Here is a 19,509-nt window from a genome sequence, read left to right as displayed (position 1 = left end):
CCATGGAGTTACCAATTCCAGTTTCCTTACATTCTAAAGTTGAGGGGAAATAAACATAAGACACTATTTAAATAAAGAGGAAACTCTCTTTTTATTTCAAAGTATCTTATAATTTGCCACTTTTCTATGTAACCAGGTAATTACAAATCAGAACTGACTTGTAACACATAGCAAATCAGAACCATTACAGCTTAAAATCACTCAAAAAACACCTCCTCCCTCAACATACTCCAGGGTGGTAGGTAGGGATTGCTGTCAGGGGCAAACTCTGCATGTCTTGTATTTTTTTGCACAGATCTTACTCAATTTGCAGAAGTATCCATTCCACTTATTTGCTGAAAAGCAAACTCAGGTAGCAGTTACACCAAGTCCTGAACTCTGGTTCAGATTGGTTTCTAACAATACAGGAAGTATTTCTAAGTAATACTTATGGTTGTACAGTTTAAAATGCTTATTAACCCTGTTCTTTTATTCAGCTGAAAGCAATTCAAGATAAAGACTGCCAAAACTGTGATTTCATTTATAGACATGAACTTCACAAACTTTAGTAAGTAAAGTAAGAAGCGGTCCTAATGGCACATTTAGGTGCACATAGCACTCATTTCTATGAAAAGGATTTGCACCACTTCTCATTGCAGATACCTGTAAGATAAGAATTTGCAAAGCAGCAAAGTGTGGTTGCATCTCTGGTTTGGCTGCTTTGCAATTACAAGGCTGTGGCAGAAGAACGCAGTCTCTTGAACCTTCCCTTGGACACTTAAAAGCACAGTCTGCTCATACAGCTGCTAATTTATCATTTACCACAACCAGTTGGTCCCAGAACATAGTGGTGTACATAAGCAGACTCTTGAAGATATTTAACAGGGTGGATAGAAAATACCTTTACTTTTCTACAGAGTAAAGCAATCATACCAGCCCCATCCTTCTCTGAAGAAGTGCACTTTGCTCTTGACTGTTCAGGGCTTGGTAACTGGCAAGCTCCAAAGTGAAGGTTGCTGAGCCTGATGTTAGAGTACGCAAAACTGTGGAGTAGCCCTGGGCAAAATGGAGAACATACATCACTCAGTTTAGGATACAGGAAGAGAAGTTACCACAGAAGGCTGCTTAGGTCAGAGAGAGAGTCAGAAGTATAATAGATCATATTAGCAAGTTAATTTTTAAATATTACTGTATTACAAGTGTAATGCATGCATGAGTCAACCTAGTACACTTTTTAAAATACTATTCTCTAAAACCTGTTTTAGTAGTATTTACTACTTCTCTGACTTACAGTTGAAAACATGCTGGTTTAACAATCTGAATCAGGTACAAAAACACTACTAGATTTGTGGGCACTTGCTTCAGACCTTCAGTAATTTAAATACAATAAAAAACATCCATTCCAAACTTACTCATCCATAACAACAAGAAAAGTGAACGGAAGCCTAATTATTTTTACACATATAAAAAGCAGATTTGCATTTTACCATTAATAAGATAATTGCATACCATTGTTTCTGCCAGTGGAACAGCAGCAACCACAACTCTGTTATCTTGACGACTCTGGATTTCCTGAATAGTGCCTCTCCTCTGTGCAAGGTCAGCGAGTGCTGCACTGAGATGATCTTCACTTACTGTGATTTCTATGTTCATTAGGGGCTCCAGTATTTGTATACCAGCTTTTTTCAAAGCCTGCATGGAAGGTAATGAAAGTTATGTTGACTCCCTTTTTTTTTTTTCCCCTCAGAAGATGGACGTAAGTACTTGCATAACTCAAGCTAACACTGCTTCTCAAATTCTCTACTTCCAAAAGCTATAAAGTCCCCAGCAAGGGCATTATGCTGTCAGAGAAGAACAGATGCCAATACACATATATTTCCCCAGTAGTATATCACGCTACTATGTTCTACAGCTGCTTACAGTTTCACTGTACCTTTTGCATGCAACGGGAGACACAGGCTGAAATCATTGTGTGGGAGGTGTCAGGATGCACTGTCAGCGATTGCACTGTCACATCTATATCCTGAACTGGGAATCCAAGCAAGGGTCCTAGGGAAGGAGAGAAAAAAAAAAGAAAAAGAAAAAAGAAAAAAAAAAAAAAAAAAAGGCATATCTGTTTTTCAGAATATTAAGACACATGCAAAAAAGTTTCAGGATTAATTTGGAGCTTCCCACTTTCCTCCTTCCCCTTCCTCCCCCTGAAAGGCGTGACTACTAGTCTTCTTCCTCATTTTGTAATTTTGTCATTACCTAGCTTTGCCAAAAGAGACAAAGGAATTCAGACTCATACTTTCTTACTCTTTTTACCAAAAGCACAGATGATTTTCAGAACCAGAAGTTCCTAAGTGCGCTCATCCATATGACCATTCCCCCAAACGAAGTTATTTTTTAATACATTATAGTATCTAAAACTTGTCTATTGAAACAAGACCTCATCTGAAAATGTAGCGAAACCTTTTTTTTAACCAGAAGCCAGAATAGCTTCTGTATTTTCCTTGTCAACACACTATGATCACAGCAAAGCCTGATACTAACCCACTACCAAAATTGCACCGTTAACTCAATTCCATGAGGGATGAACCATGTCTAGTGTCCTAGGTAGGTTATCTCCCTCCAACCCAGCACTCTCAGCCAGACCAAAAACTGTGTTAGAATGGATGGGAGGCCTGAAACACATCTGAGAAAAAACACACAGCTTTTTTTCCTACAGAGAACATGGCCAGATCTATTTATTTATTTATGTATTTTTAAAGCACTTAATGGCATGAATTCTAGGCTGGAGACAGCACAGTTCTGAAATGTCTTCAAGGAATATGAAGAAAGCACACAGTCAAGACTCATTCCACAGCCAGAGATGAGAGGTGCTTTCCAACTCAACAAAGCAACGTGAGAAAAACACCTCATGCTGCTGCTTCTACAGTAATTCTCATTTATCAATTCACTGCCTGTTATTTTTACTGTAAGGGAGAATTCTTCAGTCACAAATTATTAACATAAAGGACACTTTTAGTCCTTTAGAAAGCCTATACTTTGCAATTAGGTAAGGCTTATTACTGTATACTTTCATGATTTAACATATTTGAAAACCCAAAAAACCCGTCAGTAACTCTAACAGAAGTGTGGTATGTACATGTTGGCCTCTGAAACCACTTCTGTCACATCACTGTGGTTTACATGTTGTCATCACGTAAACGCCTTATCTCTTATACCAGATTAAAAAAACAAACCAAAAGAACCCCAAGCTCACTGTTGAGTGACTGAGAAGAAATCAGCCCTAAAACCAAAGGCATGCTCACTTCCATTCCTGGCATAGGGAAAGGAGTGTTTGGCAATTTTTGTAGTCAAGAAAATTTCAGAATTTTCCTTTGCATCTAATGTTAATACGTACTATCTTCCAGTTTTCAAGCTACCAAGGAGTTTTTCCTCCTAGAAAAATACTACATTGCTTCTTACAGAAATGTTAGACCAGTACAGCTGTCTCAGCACTTCATTTACCTTGAATGCATGAATTCGTGATTCCATTTTCTATAGCTCCTTGGAGTTCTTGGGGTAGCGCTTCAATGACACTCGCAGCGTACTCGATGACGGGTTTTGTCGTTGCTCTCTCCCCTAACCTGGGCCTCACCTCTAACTCTGCAGTTACAAAGTGTCGTTTATCTCCTACTGTTTTGTCCAATGTATCTGCAGGGGGAAAAAAAGCGAAACAACCAGTTGGAAAAAAACCTAATACACAAAATTGATCTGAAAGTAACTCATTAGATCATTTAAAGTAAATCAAGTTGCAAAACCAGAAACAAGATGTTCCTTCCATTCGCTCATTTTACCTGTAGATTGGGCAGCATTTAGGATGGTTTCTCTGTATGCTATTTGAAGAGGTCCCAAATAAGTCTCAATTCCATATTCACGTTTGATTCGGTCATGAATGATCTCTATGTGTAGTTCTCCCATGCCACAAAGAATAGTCTAGTAGGAGAAGAGTTAAGAGAGAAGAGGAAAAACATGCAGAACTCAGATTTTAATACAAACTGCTTAAGCAAGGACTTGCATGCTCTTAATAGTCTCTTAGAAATATTTCAAATTCAAAGGAGCCTAGAGAGAAAACTGCTTTAGGTCATCTGACATAAACACTGGGGGGGGTAATTACCTCTACTGTGACCACTATAAAAAAAGTCATCTTGCATTATCTTGAAGACTATGTAATTAAAACTTAAAATACAGAACTGTCAAAAACATACAGAGCACAGGATGACTTCCTCTACTCTGTAAAGCACAAGTGCACAAGGCTCCATTTTAGTTTGATGCACAGAACTTTGTACATCTATGATATGAACATTTAGAGAGTCCTTTCTATTCAAGAAAATCTTCAATACATAAATGACCTAACTGAAGGGTGGTCCTGACAATTCTAAAATAGAGCTTGGTTATAAGGTAAGCAATAGAAGATTCATCTTACTTGTCCTGTGTCAGGATCTAGCTTCACTTTTAAACTTGGATCTTCACGCTGAAGGCAGCTCAATGCATTATCCAATTCTGTACATAAATATCAAATATTATATCTAAAGAGACTTCAGTAATTTGAGACTCACTAAGAAAGTCTAACATTATTTTCCTCATAAGGTCAAATCTTACTCTCAGAAGGAATCAAAAGGACCCTAGAGAAGCACAGATTTTGGCAAAGTAAGCTCAAATTACAAGCAACTTGCAACTTCTGATTGTCTCCAACAAATTAACTGCACGCTATAGAGTGCTTATTTAATTATTAAAAATACAATATTCAGAGTGGCACTTTGTACTTGTATGAAGACATAATAGAAACTGTAAGTGCTTCATCAAGTCGGTAAAAAGTACTGCTCCCTTTTTACAGGTAAGAACAAATTCTCAACTAACTCTTACATGATTTACCTAAGTATTTCAAAATGAGTTGAACATGAAAAAGTTCAAACGCAAATTATTTTTTTCTGATTGCCCATTAACTACTGAGGAAAGCAGTTGCAGGAAAGCAGCTACAGAATGATTAACTCACAGCTGAGATTGCATTTATCTCCCTTGTAGTCTTTGGAAAAAAACCACCAAAACAAAAACAAAAAAACCACAAAACAAAACATCCAAGCTCCCCCAAAACAGGAAATCCTTACAACCCAGTGGCTCAGCCTGCAGACATGTTGCTCCAAATCTGCATTTTACCTTGCTCCTCCATTCCATCATACTACACTGGTACTTACCCTTCCTCCTCTTCACCCCCAACCAAGCTCAGCTTTGTTGGAATGAAGATACAGAGTTTAAAATACCTATTTCCAAAAAGAGTCAAATAACCAAGTTCTCTGGTACAGATTCTAGGGAAAGGCAGTAAGATTACAGGTCATACTGCATGGGTGAACCTTAACTAGACACTCAGAAGTCTTGGTAAGCAAACACTTTACACATAGAGTAAAAATGTGAGTGCTGACTGCAAAAAAACCCCACCACGTTTCAAGGTTATTTGTACTCAGGATACTATGTACAGCACACCAGCGTGACTGCAGCAAAATTAAGCAAGGCAGTAGGAAATGAAAGTGCTTCCATCCCTTCTTTCAAAATGAAGAACCACTACTTTTCTAGACACAAAAACTAGAAAAGTACTAGTACTGCTTGATGTAGTAATAGCAGAGGATACTGACAACCATAATCTAAAATATATCATCTGTGCAAAACACCACAAGGGGCCTTACTAGATCACTGGACTGATAAATTTGTGCAACTCACTCATGCAACCAGGTGTGCATGGATTAGGGATGAGCATTGTTCCTTACATATGAGAATATGGTTATGCTTAAAGATCTCAACTGTAGAATATCTGATCATATTCTCAGGAAGCTACACTGTACCTTGTTGTTTGGCCATTGAAGGAGGTTCAATTGTACAGAAGAAGACAGGGTCAGGGATCTCAACACCTGCCAGCAGAAGGCTCTCTACGTCACTGGTAGACCTCTTCTCTCCCCCAGCATCCCTTCCAGCTCGGCGTGCTGCAGCTACTGCTGAAGCCTTTGATGACACTATGGTATCTCCAGTGGCACTCTATAGATGAACACCCAGTGACCCACAAGACACAGGATGGGGAGAGGAGGGGATAGGGAAAAAACAAAACAACCCAAAACAAACCAAACACCAAAAACCCAAAACCACAAACCCTGACCATTTCTCTTCCTCAAAACTACTTGTGATAAATGCCACTTATTTACTTATTCATAGACAATCACTCTAAGTTCTCTCTTGAAATAATTAAAATGATCTGGAAGAGGAAAAATTGTGCTTAAATTTAGACTAAGATTTCTTTGTCCAGTTCACTGCATTTTAAATCTAACTTACCGGTCAAGATATAAAGCCACAAAGAACAGTATTGGTAAATGAAAATTTGCTTATGCTTGCCAAAGTTGTTTACATTTTAGAAAATCTGTGCAAATGAGACCTATGCAGCCGGTTCAGACAATAAAACACTGAATTAGTAAACTAATAGAAAGAAGCAAGCATGAAACAAACTTACTTCAATTTAAGTTAAGCTGTTGCTTTTAGGTAACATTTAGAACATCGCTCTCCTTCCCCACAGGAGGTCCCTACATGGCATTGCACTGTATTTTAAGAGTTACAATATAAATACAAGCTCAGAACCCTACTAAAATACACCTTCAGCTTTCAGTCCTTTCCATGTAATCAGCACTGTATCTCCCAGGTCAAGAAAGCACATTAGTGAAACAAGCTCTCTTACAGAATCAGTGTTTTCCATTACCTGTTTTAACCCAACAGTAAGGGCAATGTTGCCAGGCATTAGTGACGGTATTTCAATTTGCTGATCAGCAAAAGGCAGGAGCAGCCGGCTCATTCTTTCCCTGAAAATGAAATTCTTGAATTACTCAGGACTTTAACAGACATTCCAGTGCTACACTAAACCACACATCTATCTTACTCACGTGCAATTTTTGTTAATATTATATACAGCTGATTGAGGTTTCAGTGAACCTGAGTAAACGCGAACAAAAACTAGTGGGCCACGACATTTATCATGGAGAACTTTAAATGCTAGGGCACACAGGTCATCCTTGTACCATTGTCTACAAAATAAAAAGCACAACAAAAAGCACACTTGTAGGATTAATGCACTCAAACTCACATTTAACTAAATTTCCACTCATTTAAGAAGCAATATGTTTCTTCCTGTAATACTAATAGAGGCAGATTTTTAAAAATCATCACTTATACCAAAAAATATTAACCTAAGCAGTTTCAGCTCCAGTAGGGTACGTAAGATGTCATGTGACTCAGCCAATACTAAAGATGATCCCTAGACCCCAATTTTGTAAAATGGCAATATCCTGAGATTAAAAACAGACTTCAGAACTCTAAGCTGCAAGTCTGACAACTGCAGATAAATGCACACAATTCCAGTTGCACTGACCAAAGCAGGTTCAGTACTCAAGTGTATTTTTATGTCTGCACATCTTTACTGTTATTTAACACCTAAAAACAATAAATATTTTTAAAGATATGAATGCTTTGTTGATGTTTTTCATTTTCTCCTTTTATGCTTTCCTATTTAGTTTTCCTTTTTCCTGACCCTCCTTTTCTCCTTGTACTTACAGGAACTCATATGAACGCTCATTAGGTGCAGGCAAGTACATAGTAATAGCATCCAGCAATGGCTGCACTCCTTTGTTCTTCAGTGCACTGCCACAGAGCACAGGCACCGCTTTCCGAGCTAGCGTGATTCTGCGGATAGCAGACCGTAACTACAAAAATTAATTATTCTGTTAACATGTGAACTACAGTTTAGCCTTAAATTGCATTCCAGCTATCAACTATTGCTAACAAATACCCCAAAGTTAAGAAGTATGTTTGCAAATATAACATTACTCAAACTCCTTTCACTGCTTTTAATGAGCTTCAAACTATAAACCCAAATATTCAGATGCTAAAACAGAAGACTCTGCTTTGAAGACTTCTAAACATTTCATGCAGATCTACAGCTCTTCTTGTTCTTCTTCTAACAGCCCGTTTAATTCAGAACGTTGTACCTCACCACTTTAAACATGCAGTGTCTGAAGATTCAACCAATCCACAGCAGTTGAGATGCTACTTTTGTTAGTAAGAATGAGCAGCTCAGAAACAAACTGTACTGATTCTACCTGGAAATAACATTCACCTTCCCCTAAACACTTTCACAGCAGCCTAACTTTAAAAAAACCCAACCTTCCTGAACAAAGGTACCCTACTTGTAAAATTGTGCCTACCATGTCTGAGAATCATAGTTAGTGCATTATCATGTAAAATTTGCACTAAGCTAGAATATACTTCGTCTTAAATTCACTACAAAAGCTGGTGTGATTTTTTTGTTGTTGATAAAAAATGCACATCTGCAAAATCATAATCTGCATATGTCAAAGGAAGAAAAACCTAGCCCTTCAGAATAACAACTAGTAAAAACTTGTTAATAAATAATGAAATGTAAAATTTACCTTTTCAGCTGGTATTAAATCAAAATTTTCACTATATTCTCCTAGAACCAGTTCAGCAAATTCATCATCCAGATCTGCAACCTTCAACAGAATAGTTCTTTGTTATTTGGCATATAGCAGTTTCACAGACAAGTCACGAATCTTAGTTATTTAGGACATATAGCTAAACAGAGCAGGAACAAAGCCTTTAAAGACATCAGAGATCATAAACTCAAGCCACAGAAAATTAGGGAAATGAAGGTTTCAACAAAGGAGGGGGGGGGAGAAATCAACTCATAAAGTTGCTGTCAGGCAGAACATCAGTGGGAGACAGAATTCTTGTACTTCTCCCTGAAACTGAAAAAGCCTGCAGCTGAACAGTGACAGCCATGAAGGGTATAACTGAATGTATTTCAGATTTGCAAACAAGGCAATGTCTGAAGCAAGCACCAAGTAACCTTTGCGAGCCAACAGATACGTACTGCTGGAAGAAACAGTCAAGCCTTCAGGGCATTTTGACCTTCTTCAGGGCAAAGGCTTGGAGGTCCAAGAAGTCATCTGTGTTTTTAAACTGTACCACTTAGCTTGACAAATAAATTAACTACTCTTTTAACCTCCTCTCATATACACCTTGCACTGTCATAGACTCGAGACACCCTAAGTGCAGGAAGGCACTTTGCCCCCTCTAGTGGCTACGACAGCAATTGACCAAATACTGAAATGAATCATTGATAAGCAATCAGAAGTCTAACCAAGCCAATAATTAAAACATGAGAGATAAAGGAAAGCATTCATTTAATTAAGTGAAAGAAAAGTGTGCAAGATGGCTGGTATTAGAACTACTAAATTTTACAGTGTTGCTGATAAGAACTATTAATAGGATAGAAAGCTACTGGTCCACTCCTTCCTTCTTCAGCAAGGGCCCAGAAACCAGAGGAAAAACCCAAAGCTGTTCTTACAAAGTTTTCTATCTGACAACACCTTTCTTAAGGTAAGAGGCTGAGGAAAAACATACCCATTTAAAACCTGGAAATTTGAAAACCAGACTGTGTATGCGTTATACTGAACTCAGAGCAATATAAAACGGATCTCTCCGATTATGATGTTTCAAAGGAAACTGAAAGCCTAGCATCATGTGTTCATGCACTCACACAATGTTATTCAAAGTTGTATGGAGGGCAGCCCTTCCAGCAAAATAGATTGATATCTGAGATAAACGTAGTTGTTAACCTCCCATATTTTTGCTTACAAAAGTAGGCATTCAAATGTAATCACTACTACACTTTTAAGTTGTATAAAAGCAAATAGAACGTAAAAAAAATCCAACCTTTTACTTGCAGAGAAGACTTACTTGGAGTCTCTCAAGTACAACTAACTCTTCCAATATAATTACATAAATTACACAAAATAACGTGGGATCTTAAAATGCCAGCTGAGGGGAGAAGAAAAACACTTTGGACAAACTATTTCAAACGTTCACACTACTCAACAGGCAAATTGTTCTTTCACTTCCATTAATTCTTCCATTCTTCACCCCTTCCGGGCTGCCAACCGTGCAAAACCTGGTATCAAGTAGACCAAGTTTCTATTATCTTTCTTAGCTTCACAGTATGACAATTTATGTTAAAGAAATATTTATACGGTTCTTTTCTCATCTCTCCCATAGACTTTTTGGACAGATCTGGAACAACATTTATGGTGGAATTCAGCTACACCTAACACAGTATTTAGTGCCATTTTGACCACCCTGCAACATCCTATCCAGCTTCTAGCTGCCACTCCAGAAGGGTATGGATATCCTGCAGGTTCTGGGTCATCACATCTGCCAGGCCTTATGTGAATGTCCCAAGTATCTTTTGGCATCTAAGACAGTACAAGATGCCATGTTAGCCAACTGAATGATAAATTTAGCATCTGCTTTCTTCAGTTCCCTATTTATAAAGCAAGGAGTATTTTCGGTTTTATGCACACACTGTACAGCTAGGGAGTCCAACTCTCTGTTCAGCATGTTTTGCCATCACATATTAACACTTCCAATATCCAATAAGCATCTTTGACAGATAGATAGGAAGTGAAGAAAATTTGAAATTGGTTCAGTAAGGACAAATGCAGAATCTTGCACCTGGGACAGAACCAATTCATGCGCTGATACAGAGTGGGTTTCAACTAGTTAGGAAACAGCTCTGCAGCAGTCAACCAGAGGGCCCTGCTGGACAAGCAAGCATGAGTCAGCAGCATCCCCTTCCAGTGACAAAGGCTAACTGCATACTGGGCTGCAGCAGCAAGAGCATAGCCAGTGGATCAGAGCAAGTGGTTAGTACCCTCTACCCTGCACTTGTGAAGCTGCATCTAAAACGCTGTCTGCTTTTAGGTTCCCCAGCACAAAAGAGACTGACCAACTGTGGGAAGTCCAGCGGAAAATGACTAAGGTGGTTGGAGTGCAGCTGGAGGCCCAGAGAGATGGGTTTGTCTAACTTGGAGAGACTAAGGCAGGATGCAAATGCTGTCTCCTACTACTTGAAATGGTAGTGGTGGTGGGCCTGCTTCAGGGAAAATAGAGCTAGACTCTCCTCAGAGGTACACAAGGATAGAACAAGCAGCGCCTTTGCAGGTTGCAACATTGTAAATTCCCATTGGACAAAAAGAAGTGATGTTTCACTATAAAGATGATCAAGCACTGTGACAGGCTGCCTAAACAGACTGTAATCACCAGCCTTAGAGACATGAAAACTCAACTGAAAAAAGCCTGAGCAACCTTATCTAATGCTGAAGTTAGCCCTGCTTTGAGCAGGTCACTGGACCAGACACCTCCAGAGGTCCCTTTCAGCCTATTTTTTCTACTGTTCTAAATAATGGGTTTAAATATATTATGTATTTACTTTAGAACTTTACTTGTTCTATTAAGGTATTTCTGGCATCCTGGACTTCTTGGAACAGGTTGGAATCATCAGCCTCCCGCAGCAGCTTCTGCTCAAAATTTTTCCCATCATCCAAATCAGAAGTAGGTTTCCAAATTATTTGTTCCTTAGTCACAACATCAACCAGTCCTCTGAAGGTCTTGGCTTCCCCAATGGGGAACTGCAAATAAAGTAGGGATTTTAGACAGCCGCAAAAAATTAAGAAAGGAGTTCCATTCAAAAGAAAGCAAATAAACATTTAATTTCTAAGCTTACCTGTAAAAGCAAAGGTTTTGTCTTCAACTTTTGTTTGATACTCTCAACAGCATATGTAAAACTATATTAAAACAAGATACTAAGTTACACAAAACTTAATGATATAGTAAAATAGGTTTAACATTCCTTATTTACTGACTACTCCTAAAATTACACAAAAATATGCATCTGCATAATCAAAGATGTATATAGTAAGTATTAACATAATTGGCTTGCTCTATGCTTAATGGAAAAACTTTAACTTGATTAGATACATTCTCTTAAAAGCTTTTTAGCAATGATTAAAATAACTGTCTAAATACCTTGCCCTGTTTTTGTCCATCTTGTTCAAAAAGCAAATTCGTGGTATCTGATGTTTGTCCGCTTGTCTCCACACTGTCAGAGTTTGGGCCTAAAGCAAAAGACAAAACGGAAACATTAGTGTCCATAGCTGAACTATACACTTCTGAATTCCGATGAGGGACCGAGTTCAGAGTACAGAAAGGAACTATGCTGAATGCGTTGCAACAACCCTGTTATCTAGCAGTACAGATGAACTCCAAAAGCAACTTTGTCTCTTCTCCCAGCTGTTGTCATTCACTGTCCTTCACTAAGGGCACACAGGCATACGGGCAAGGGAACATGGAGAGAAACTAAGCATTACACGGAATATATATGGAAAAAACTCTGTAATGTAGAGACTTAAGACTTTATTGCCGAGATACTTAAGCACACACAGGCAAGCATTTCTGTGGCTACACATACAACACTAAAAACTACTGTGGTTTTGTTAGTAATTTGTGTACTGCTGAGCCATTTATGATACACAGTTTTATTTGAAATTTAGAACAGGTATATATGACAATCAGTTCAGATTCAGAAATAGTCTCTTACCAATACATGGAAATAATGCAAGAATTTCCTACAGTTTCAGAAAAAAAACCCCACAGGCAGATCTAATTGTTTGGGTTTTGGGGGTGGGGGCTCTTATTCAGTTCAGGTTCACATATGATGGCTCCTAAATGCTTTCCAATAGCAAGTTAAATAATGTGACTTTCACTGATCAAGAGCTCTCTCACCCCTCATCTATCAAAAAGGTATGTCCCATGTAACAGTGATTTCACAATGTGTAACTTCTCTACAGAATTGAACTGATCAAATATCTCATGCTATAAAGTCAAACTCCAGCCTGCCTCCACTTTTTCTTTACTATGCCCCAAAGGGCTTGTTAAATAGGCCATTGGGGAGGGAGAAAATTACTCATTTTCTACATGAAAACTGAAAATGAGAAATGAACAGATATTCACTTCTTTCCACTGGTGGAGCTAGCCAGAAGCATTCACCTCAATCAACGTTTGTAAAGGACAGCAACAAAACAACCACACCCCACACCCCCTCCCCAGACTTCAATGGGAATCCCACTTATTTGCCCCTTCTTACCATGGAAATTCCTGTATACTAACAGCACTTGAAATTAAATACTCAGCTTCCTGAAGCTGAATTTTTATCAAAGCATCAAAAGAGATAATACAGAGCAACATCTCTGTACTATCATTATTATTATTTCAGTCTGATTTAAGTTGTTATCAATCCTTTTTACCTCAACACCAGCTGCAGCGTCAAACACCGCTACAGCTCCATCCAGGACTCTCAAGCAACGCTCAACTTCCACTGTAAAGTCCACATGACCTAAAAAACAATCTTCCTTTTATACCATCATAAATCAAACAGGCAACATCAACAGGTCATTACAAATTTTTTTTTTTAAATGTCAGAACAACCCTGTCTTCACTTGCAGAGAAATAAAACCATCAGTCCTTGAAACACATAAGATTGTTACATTGCAATCCCAGAACTGAGAGCAATTTAGTGTGGAAATGTGTGAGGTCACTTTAAACAAGCTAGATTAGGCACCAGCAAACAATAACGAGGCAAAGCTGAACAGAGGTCAGTATAGGCCTTTCTACTGCCACAATTAAACCAATTAAATAGCACATTGTATTTAAAACTAAGACTTAGGTTCTACAACACTCCACCTCATCTACTCTCCCCTAATAATGAGAGTACTGCCAAAGTGTAGTACCTGGGGTGTCAATCAGATTGATTCTGTAGTCCTTCCAGTCAAATGTAACAGCAGCAGACTGAATGGTAATACCACGTTCTCGCTCCTGTACCATAAAATCTGTCACTGTGTCCCCATCATCAACATCTGTGAATAGGAAGCAGGATTACAGTTGGGTAGGTAAATAATTCAAAAGCTGAAATTGTCTTTGAATACAGATGCTGAGAGAGATTTGGAAATACTGTCCCTTTAGTATATGTATAAGCTATGAAAACTAGCCTTTTTCATAAAATGGTAATGTCAGCTGATTTAACCAGGCTCCCTTTCCAGAGAACAAATGCTCTGTAAGTCAAAGACAAGCAACTCCAACAACCTTTTTGTTGTTCTTAATCCTAGTAACACCATGAGAAACTTGAAAACTAAAGCAAAGTCCAAAATCACGAACAAACTACATTTTTAAGAAACCTCGCTGGATTCATTGTATGGAATGTAACATTTTAAAATTCAGTAATTAAAAGGTAATTTAGTTAAAGTTAAAAAAAAAAAAACAACAACAAAACCCCAAAAAGACAAGTAAGAGGTTGGGTTTTGCATGTGGTTTTTTTTTTATTTTTAATAAAAAGAGAAGCAGGCTACCAAGTTTTTAAACAAGCAGGCTACCATGTTCAACTGCTCCACAAGCCCAGCATCTTCTACCATTCCCATACACAGTACAGAACAGGGAATTAAATTTAAAAGGTCAAAAGGTAGCACAAATGGAGGCTGCTGTGAGCCTTTCAATCTTGAAGAATTATATGAGAGTTGTTGACGCAAGAATTCTTCCTGTGCTATGGCTTTCAAAAGAAATAGTTACTTTTTGTTAATCTGGTTTCTTTACAGGTCAAAAGAGAACTGAAGAAACAGCTTTACCAAACAGCCAATGAGCAACAAGTAAAACAAGGAGACCCTCTAATTAAGTGTTAAGCAAATCAATGCACTAAAAGTAAAAGAAAAATATGAACCTATGATTACTCAAAGTACAACTGCCTTAGAACATAATGGAATGTGCATTAAAATTTCATTATACTGCAGCACAACTTTGGAACAACGGGCTTCTATGCTAAGTATTCCACCAGCAACCTCTAAATGCATTGCACGCTATTGTACACTATTAAATCTCTCAAACCTACTGAAGTACAAAAAGTATTTCTAACCTCCAAGTGTCCTTATGTATCCAGAATAATACAGCATTCTCTCTGTTGTCGTAGTCTTCCCTGCATCAATGTGGGCCATAATGCCAATGTTTCGGATTCTGCATAATGTGAAAACATTGCTTTTACTGTGGTCATTTTTTTTATTTGGTGATATTGTTACTTGTATAAACAATTAATATTCACTGAGAATAGCATAGCAGATGAATAACATTTTTCCTCTGTTGCATATCTGATACAGCGTACACTCTGGTACTAAAATACGTTAGTATTGAAATGGTGGATTTTCTTCAGATCAGTAGTACTCAAGAGTTTTGGAACAGGTTTCCATGCTTCACTTCAGGGGAAGGCCACTTCTTGGCCTCATCCTCACCCATCTGCCCTCCCCACAGACAGAAGCAGCCCCTCCACCCTCTCGTCCACCCCAATCCCTAACTCCTGGTGCCTGAAACAATCCATTGCATATATACCCTTTATGCCCCAAATATAACACCCAAGTTCCCACGAAGTTTTCTTGATTCTGTTCAGCCAAGTCTTCCACTCTGAAGTGCCTTGCCAGTAGCTTCCAAAACTGCTTCACTAACTCTGCGCATCACAGGCTTGCGATCAGCTCCCATTTCACCATTAATGCTAGCTGAATTTGCCCTCAGGACAGAAGTAGTCTTCCAAGGGAACTTTACCCTGAAGCCATTTCTGAGCCCCTAATTACCTTGCCCTCCTTACTAAGGCCCTCACTTAACACCGCTGAGTACTCCCACTAACACAAAGTATACAGCCCTGCCCACAGCAGTGGTCTAGCTGCCAAGACATCCCTTCCGCCTTGTTCAGCTCCCAGCAACCACCACGGATTCAGAGCTTCCCTAAGTGTCCAGTTTTTGTTCTGATGATGTAAACAAGAGACAGTCCAAGACCTCTCCAACACCAACAACCATTCTATATTGAAATGTCAGAAGGGTAAAAATAAAGTAAAAGTACTAACTTTAATTTAGAACATGCACACGAACTATGCCTGTGATGGGCATAGCAACAACCCATGACTTTTTATCACATCAATTGCTCTGACTGCCACCTGCATCTGAAAAATAAGCTAGCATGACATACCTGGATATATGAGGATTAATGACAGAATGCAGAGACTTAACATCCCCTGGAGACAAACAAAACAAAACAACAATTTGTAAGACTGATCCCAATGTAGAAATAATGGATTTTAACAAAATTAAATATATTTAAGAAAAATCATTAAAAAAAGATTCAGAGCCACAACCCATGACAATCTATAATCTCCACCACTTCAAATTTCTAAAGATATGTACTTAATTTTCAGTAAATCTCTCTCTCAAAAAAGAGAAACTCTTCAAAACGGCTGTAATTTAGAAACAATAGGAAAAAGTCAACACCGAAAAGTATCATCAGCACAGTAAAATCTTACTTTGCAGAAGCAATAACAAAACATGCCACAGTTCAAGACAACTGTAATGCTGACATTCATCTGAATTGGCTATTAGATAACAAATTTCAAAAGTCATTTTTCCTTTAAATGCTGAAGCTAGACAGCATAATTCTCAGGGAGAAAACATAAACTAACCTAGGTTAAGAAAACATGGGACTGAGGAGTTTTAAACACCTATTTTCTTGAAAGATATTTCCTCTCTCACACCCTATTTAGTTGGAAAATAAGCTGCCAAGCCAAATTTTTATAAAACTAATCCATAATTCAGTTACTCAAGCTATTTAAGTTGTGTTTCAGGAACTCACTTTCCTACTACTTTAGTTTATCTTTCATAGGCCAAACAGAATTCAACAATATTTAAATTAACATTCCTTCACCATCTACAGATCAACCCTCTTACCAGAGAGACATTAAAGAGGCATCTTATAGGTTAACATCCCAATGAGAAGACTGATCTTAGGAGAAGCAAGGGAGCAGGCTGGAAATTCACCAAGACCCACATGACCACCCCTCCCCTCCCCCAAATAAAAACTCCAACCAACACTGCTTTTTTCCCTCCAGTTTCTAAAATAACCCACGAAATAACACATTGGTAAGTTTGAGATCTCTTGCTTGTCTAAGTCACGGTATCTTCTTGTGTATGGAATAAAGCTGTGCCTCCATGTGACACACTCAAGTATTCAGCACAGAAAAAACGGGGATAAATACAGTAGACAGCAAGGACGTTGCATGGACAACTACATAGAAACAGTAATACGTAGCAAAAGAGACTGTGCTGACATTAGCAATTAAGAGTAAGTCGTCTTCTCATGTAGATGACTGCAGGTTAAGGACTTTTGTGAAGATACACAGTGATGAATCCATTAACAATTTTTTTTTTTTAAAAGAAGTTGGTTACCCACCAGTTACCAATATTTTTTTCCCGTCTCCATCCTGACGTAGAAAAAGCATCCCTGACTCCCAGCACTACCTTATATCAGTTGATTTCCATTCAATTTCAGTGTAGCTACTCAAAAAAACAGCAAAAATTGCCTTTAACTGAAATTTTGTTTTCTATGCATCTTATTCTTTTTACCCTCTTTTATCCTGAGTCTACAAAGAAAATAAACTAATCATAACTTAAAACTTCTATTTAATCAGATTCCTGTCTTTCCCCCCTTGTCCAACATGCTGGCTATCATCAGTTACTTGCTAACCAGTTAATACTTCATGCAACTGGACAGAGGTTCCAGCACACTTCACAACTGATCTGACTCCTTATACATCTGTAACTTTCCTTTTTCTTATTTTCTAAAGGCTTTATACAATACATTTACTGAGAAAAGAGCAGCAATACAAAACACTTCTTTTCAGTCCTTGAACCTTTTAACTGCTCTGTTAAAGCTCTGTGCGCTTCATATACCAAGTTCTATAAATAATGACCAAAAGAATACAATAAAACACAACTTAGAAAGCATTCTTACTCATTTTTAGAGTAATCCTTACTACTACGAAAATAATTTAATCTTATACCTGGTGGAGAACTGTAGTTTCTTAGACTGCAGTTTTGCTCTGTCACACTTACAACTCTCATTTTTGTCTTCCTGAAATACACATGCTAAAAAGGAAAAAAAAACCTCATATGGAATATTAATCATTATAAGCAATTACTTTGTAGCTACATTTTTGCCAGTTCTAGAAAACTAAACTAAAAAAATATCTAGAGGAACCGATACTGTTGTTAGGTATTTATATAAGCTCAAAATACCAGCTATGTGGAAGCAGAAGCATGAAGATGGTAGCACCAAGGTTTAAACCAAGTCCAATCCCAATATTATTTGGGAAGTCCAGTAAAAATTCACGATAGCATCAAAATATGTTGGCTGCAGCCACAGTATTTTAAATACTTCTAATTATTTGTGTAAATAATATAAATTTAATAATGACAAGTGTTAGGTAATCAAAATCACTGATAACTAAAAAAGTTTACAGAAAAACTACAAATTCAACTTCCACATTCTGACTTATGTGAAGTCCAATTCCAACATGAAATTATGCGTTCCGTTTGGATTCCATTTTTTAAAGGAAAGACAAAAAAAAAAAAAAAAAAAGGTTTACTGGAGTAACCGGAGTATTTCTTTTGCTCACAGAGGAAGTATCAAAATTTGGGAAGAAGTTTACCTCGTTGCACAAACTCGATGACTTCAGTGCGTTCACTGAAAATTTCCTCGTAATTCTCAACATTGTAGATCCCATCTCTAAAGCTGTTCCCTGCCAAGATAAGTAAACCAAACATTTATGATGGGAAACGGGTAACGATATTACTTACGCGCAAATCAATCATGAAACTTAACTGTTTTTCAAGTTAGGTCAAGTTACCATTTTCCAGGTTACTGCTTTGCAGGTTAAATCGGTGTCAGATCTGTAAAAGTAATGCTATTAAGCCTTAAAAATGCAGCATAACTGCATGCCCGCAAACACTAAATAGATTTCTCAAAGAAATTTGCAAATCGCAAAGCAGAAAAATTAACATCAGAGCTCACACTCACGCTCAGGTAAGCTCTAGAGTGCCGATTACTGACCAGTGAAGCACAAATAGCTCTTCTGATTTTGAAGGAGGAAAGGGCGCAGGCAGAGCATGTATTTGGGACAGAACTAACAGAACGCGTTAAATACGACGAGTTGTTCAGCGTCACCAAAACCACTGCGACACAAAGCCCAAGGGCAGAGGCTCCAGAAGCATTCCTAGCTGGCTGCTGCTTATTTAAGGAGACAACAATATCCCGCTCCGGCGACTCGGCGCTTCGGGGTAGTGTTTCCCCGTGACGGGAAGGAGGCTTGCCTGCCGGCCCACTCCCACCCCCTCGTCTCAGGAGCCACAGGCCCGTCTCCTAGAGCCGCCGCTGCCCTTTGCGGAGCAGGACGGCGGCGGGGCCCTCAGGCCGTCCCGTTACAAGCCGCCCAGCCGGGCCCAGGCGGCCGCTCCCCACACCGCCGCTGCCCTCCCCGCCGTGTTACGCACCGCTGGCACGCTACTCCGCCGGCCCCCGCCTCAGCCCCTCTCTCTCCAGAGGAAGAGCTCTAACAAGGCCAAGCCTGGGCTTGCGGGTCGGCCGCGGCCCCGGGCCCGGCCCCGGCCGGGACAGCCGCCATTCCGCCGGAAGGCGCGCTCACGCTTCCTCTCCCCGCCGGCCCCCTCACCTCACCGCCCCGGGTTCCGACCCGCCCC

The 19,509-nt window shown here is 38.9% G+C and overlaps 1 protein-coding gene across 2 annotated transcripts; it reads right to left on the bottom strand.

Annotated features, from left to right (window-relative positions):
- Window positions 1-72: 72 nt before the first annotated feature.
- Window positions 73-19,439, bottom strand: GFM2 (GTP dependent ribosome recycling factor mitochondrial 2). Of its 2 annotated transcripts, XM_075020070.1 has the most exons (21): window positions 19,303-19,439; window positions 18,462-18,551; window positions 17,814-17,898; window positions 15,950-15,995; window positions 14,852-14,949; window positions 13,680-13,805; window positions 13,197-13,285; window positions 11,920-12,008; window positions 11,618-11,678; window positions 11,337-11,522; window positions 8,466-8,546; window positions 7,591-7,739; window positions 6,924-7,064; window positions 6,743-6,842; window positions 5,844-6,033; window positions 4,433-4,509; window positions 3,804-3,942; window positions 3,475-3,660; window positions 1,913-2,028; window positions 1,489-1,671; window positions 73-1,035 (listed from the first exon to the last, which is right to left on the bottom strand). In XM_075020070.1, the coding sequence occupies exons 2-21, from the start codon at window positions 18,534-18,536 to the stop codon at window positions 907-909; spliced, it is 2,346 nt and encodes a 781-aa protein (XP_074876171.1). In that variant the 5' UTR covers window positions 18,537-18,551; window positions 19,303-19,439; the 3' UTR covers window positions 73-906. The 2 variants fall into 2 exon arrangements, with proteins under 2 accessions (XP_074876171.1, XP_074876172.1); XM_075020071.1 differs by lacking the exon at window positions 6,924-7,064.
- Between the last annotated feature and the right edge of the window lie 70 nt (window positions 19,440-19,509).

Source organism: Buteo buteo, chromosome Z (assembly GCF_964188355.1).
Source record: "Buteo buteo chromosome Z, bButBut1.hap1.1, whole genome shotgun sequence".
NCBI lineage: Eukaryota > Metazoa > Chordata > Aves > Accipitriformes > Accipitridae > Buteo > Buteo buteo.
The sequence above is the reverse complement of the archived record's forward strand: the minus strand, read 5'-3'. Positions and strand labels throughout refer to the sequence as shown.

Coding starts and splice junctions, on each gene's coding strand:
- GFM2 (XM_075020070.1), bottom strand. CDS start 18,536: ATGGGATCTACAATGTTGAGAATTACGAGGAAATTTTCAGTGAACGCA. Junction 14,950..15,949: donor ATTAATCCTCATATATCCAG/GTATGTCATGCT, acceptor CACATTATGCAG/AATCCGAAACATTGGCATTA. Junction 8,547..11,336: donor GAAATACCTTAATAGAACAA/GTAAAGTTCTAA, acceptor ATTCTGTTGAAG/GTTGCAGATCTGGATGATGA.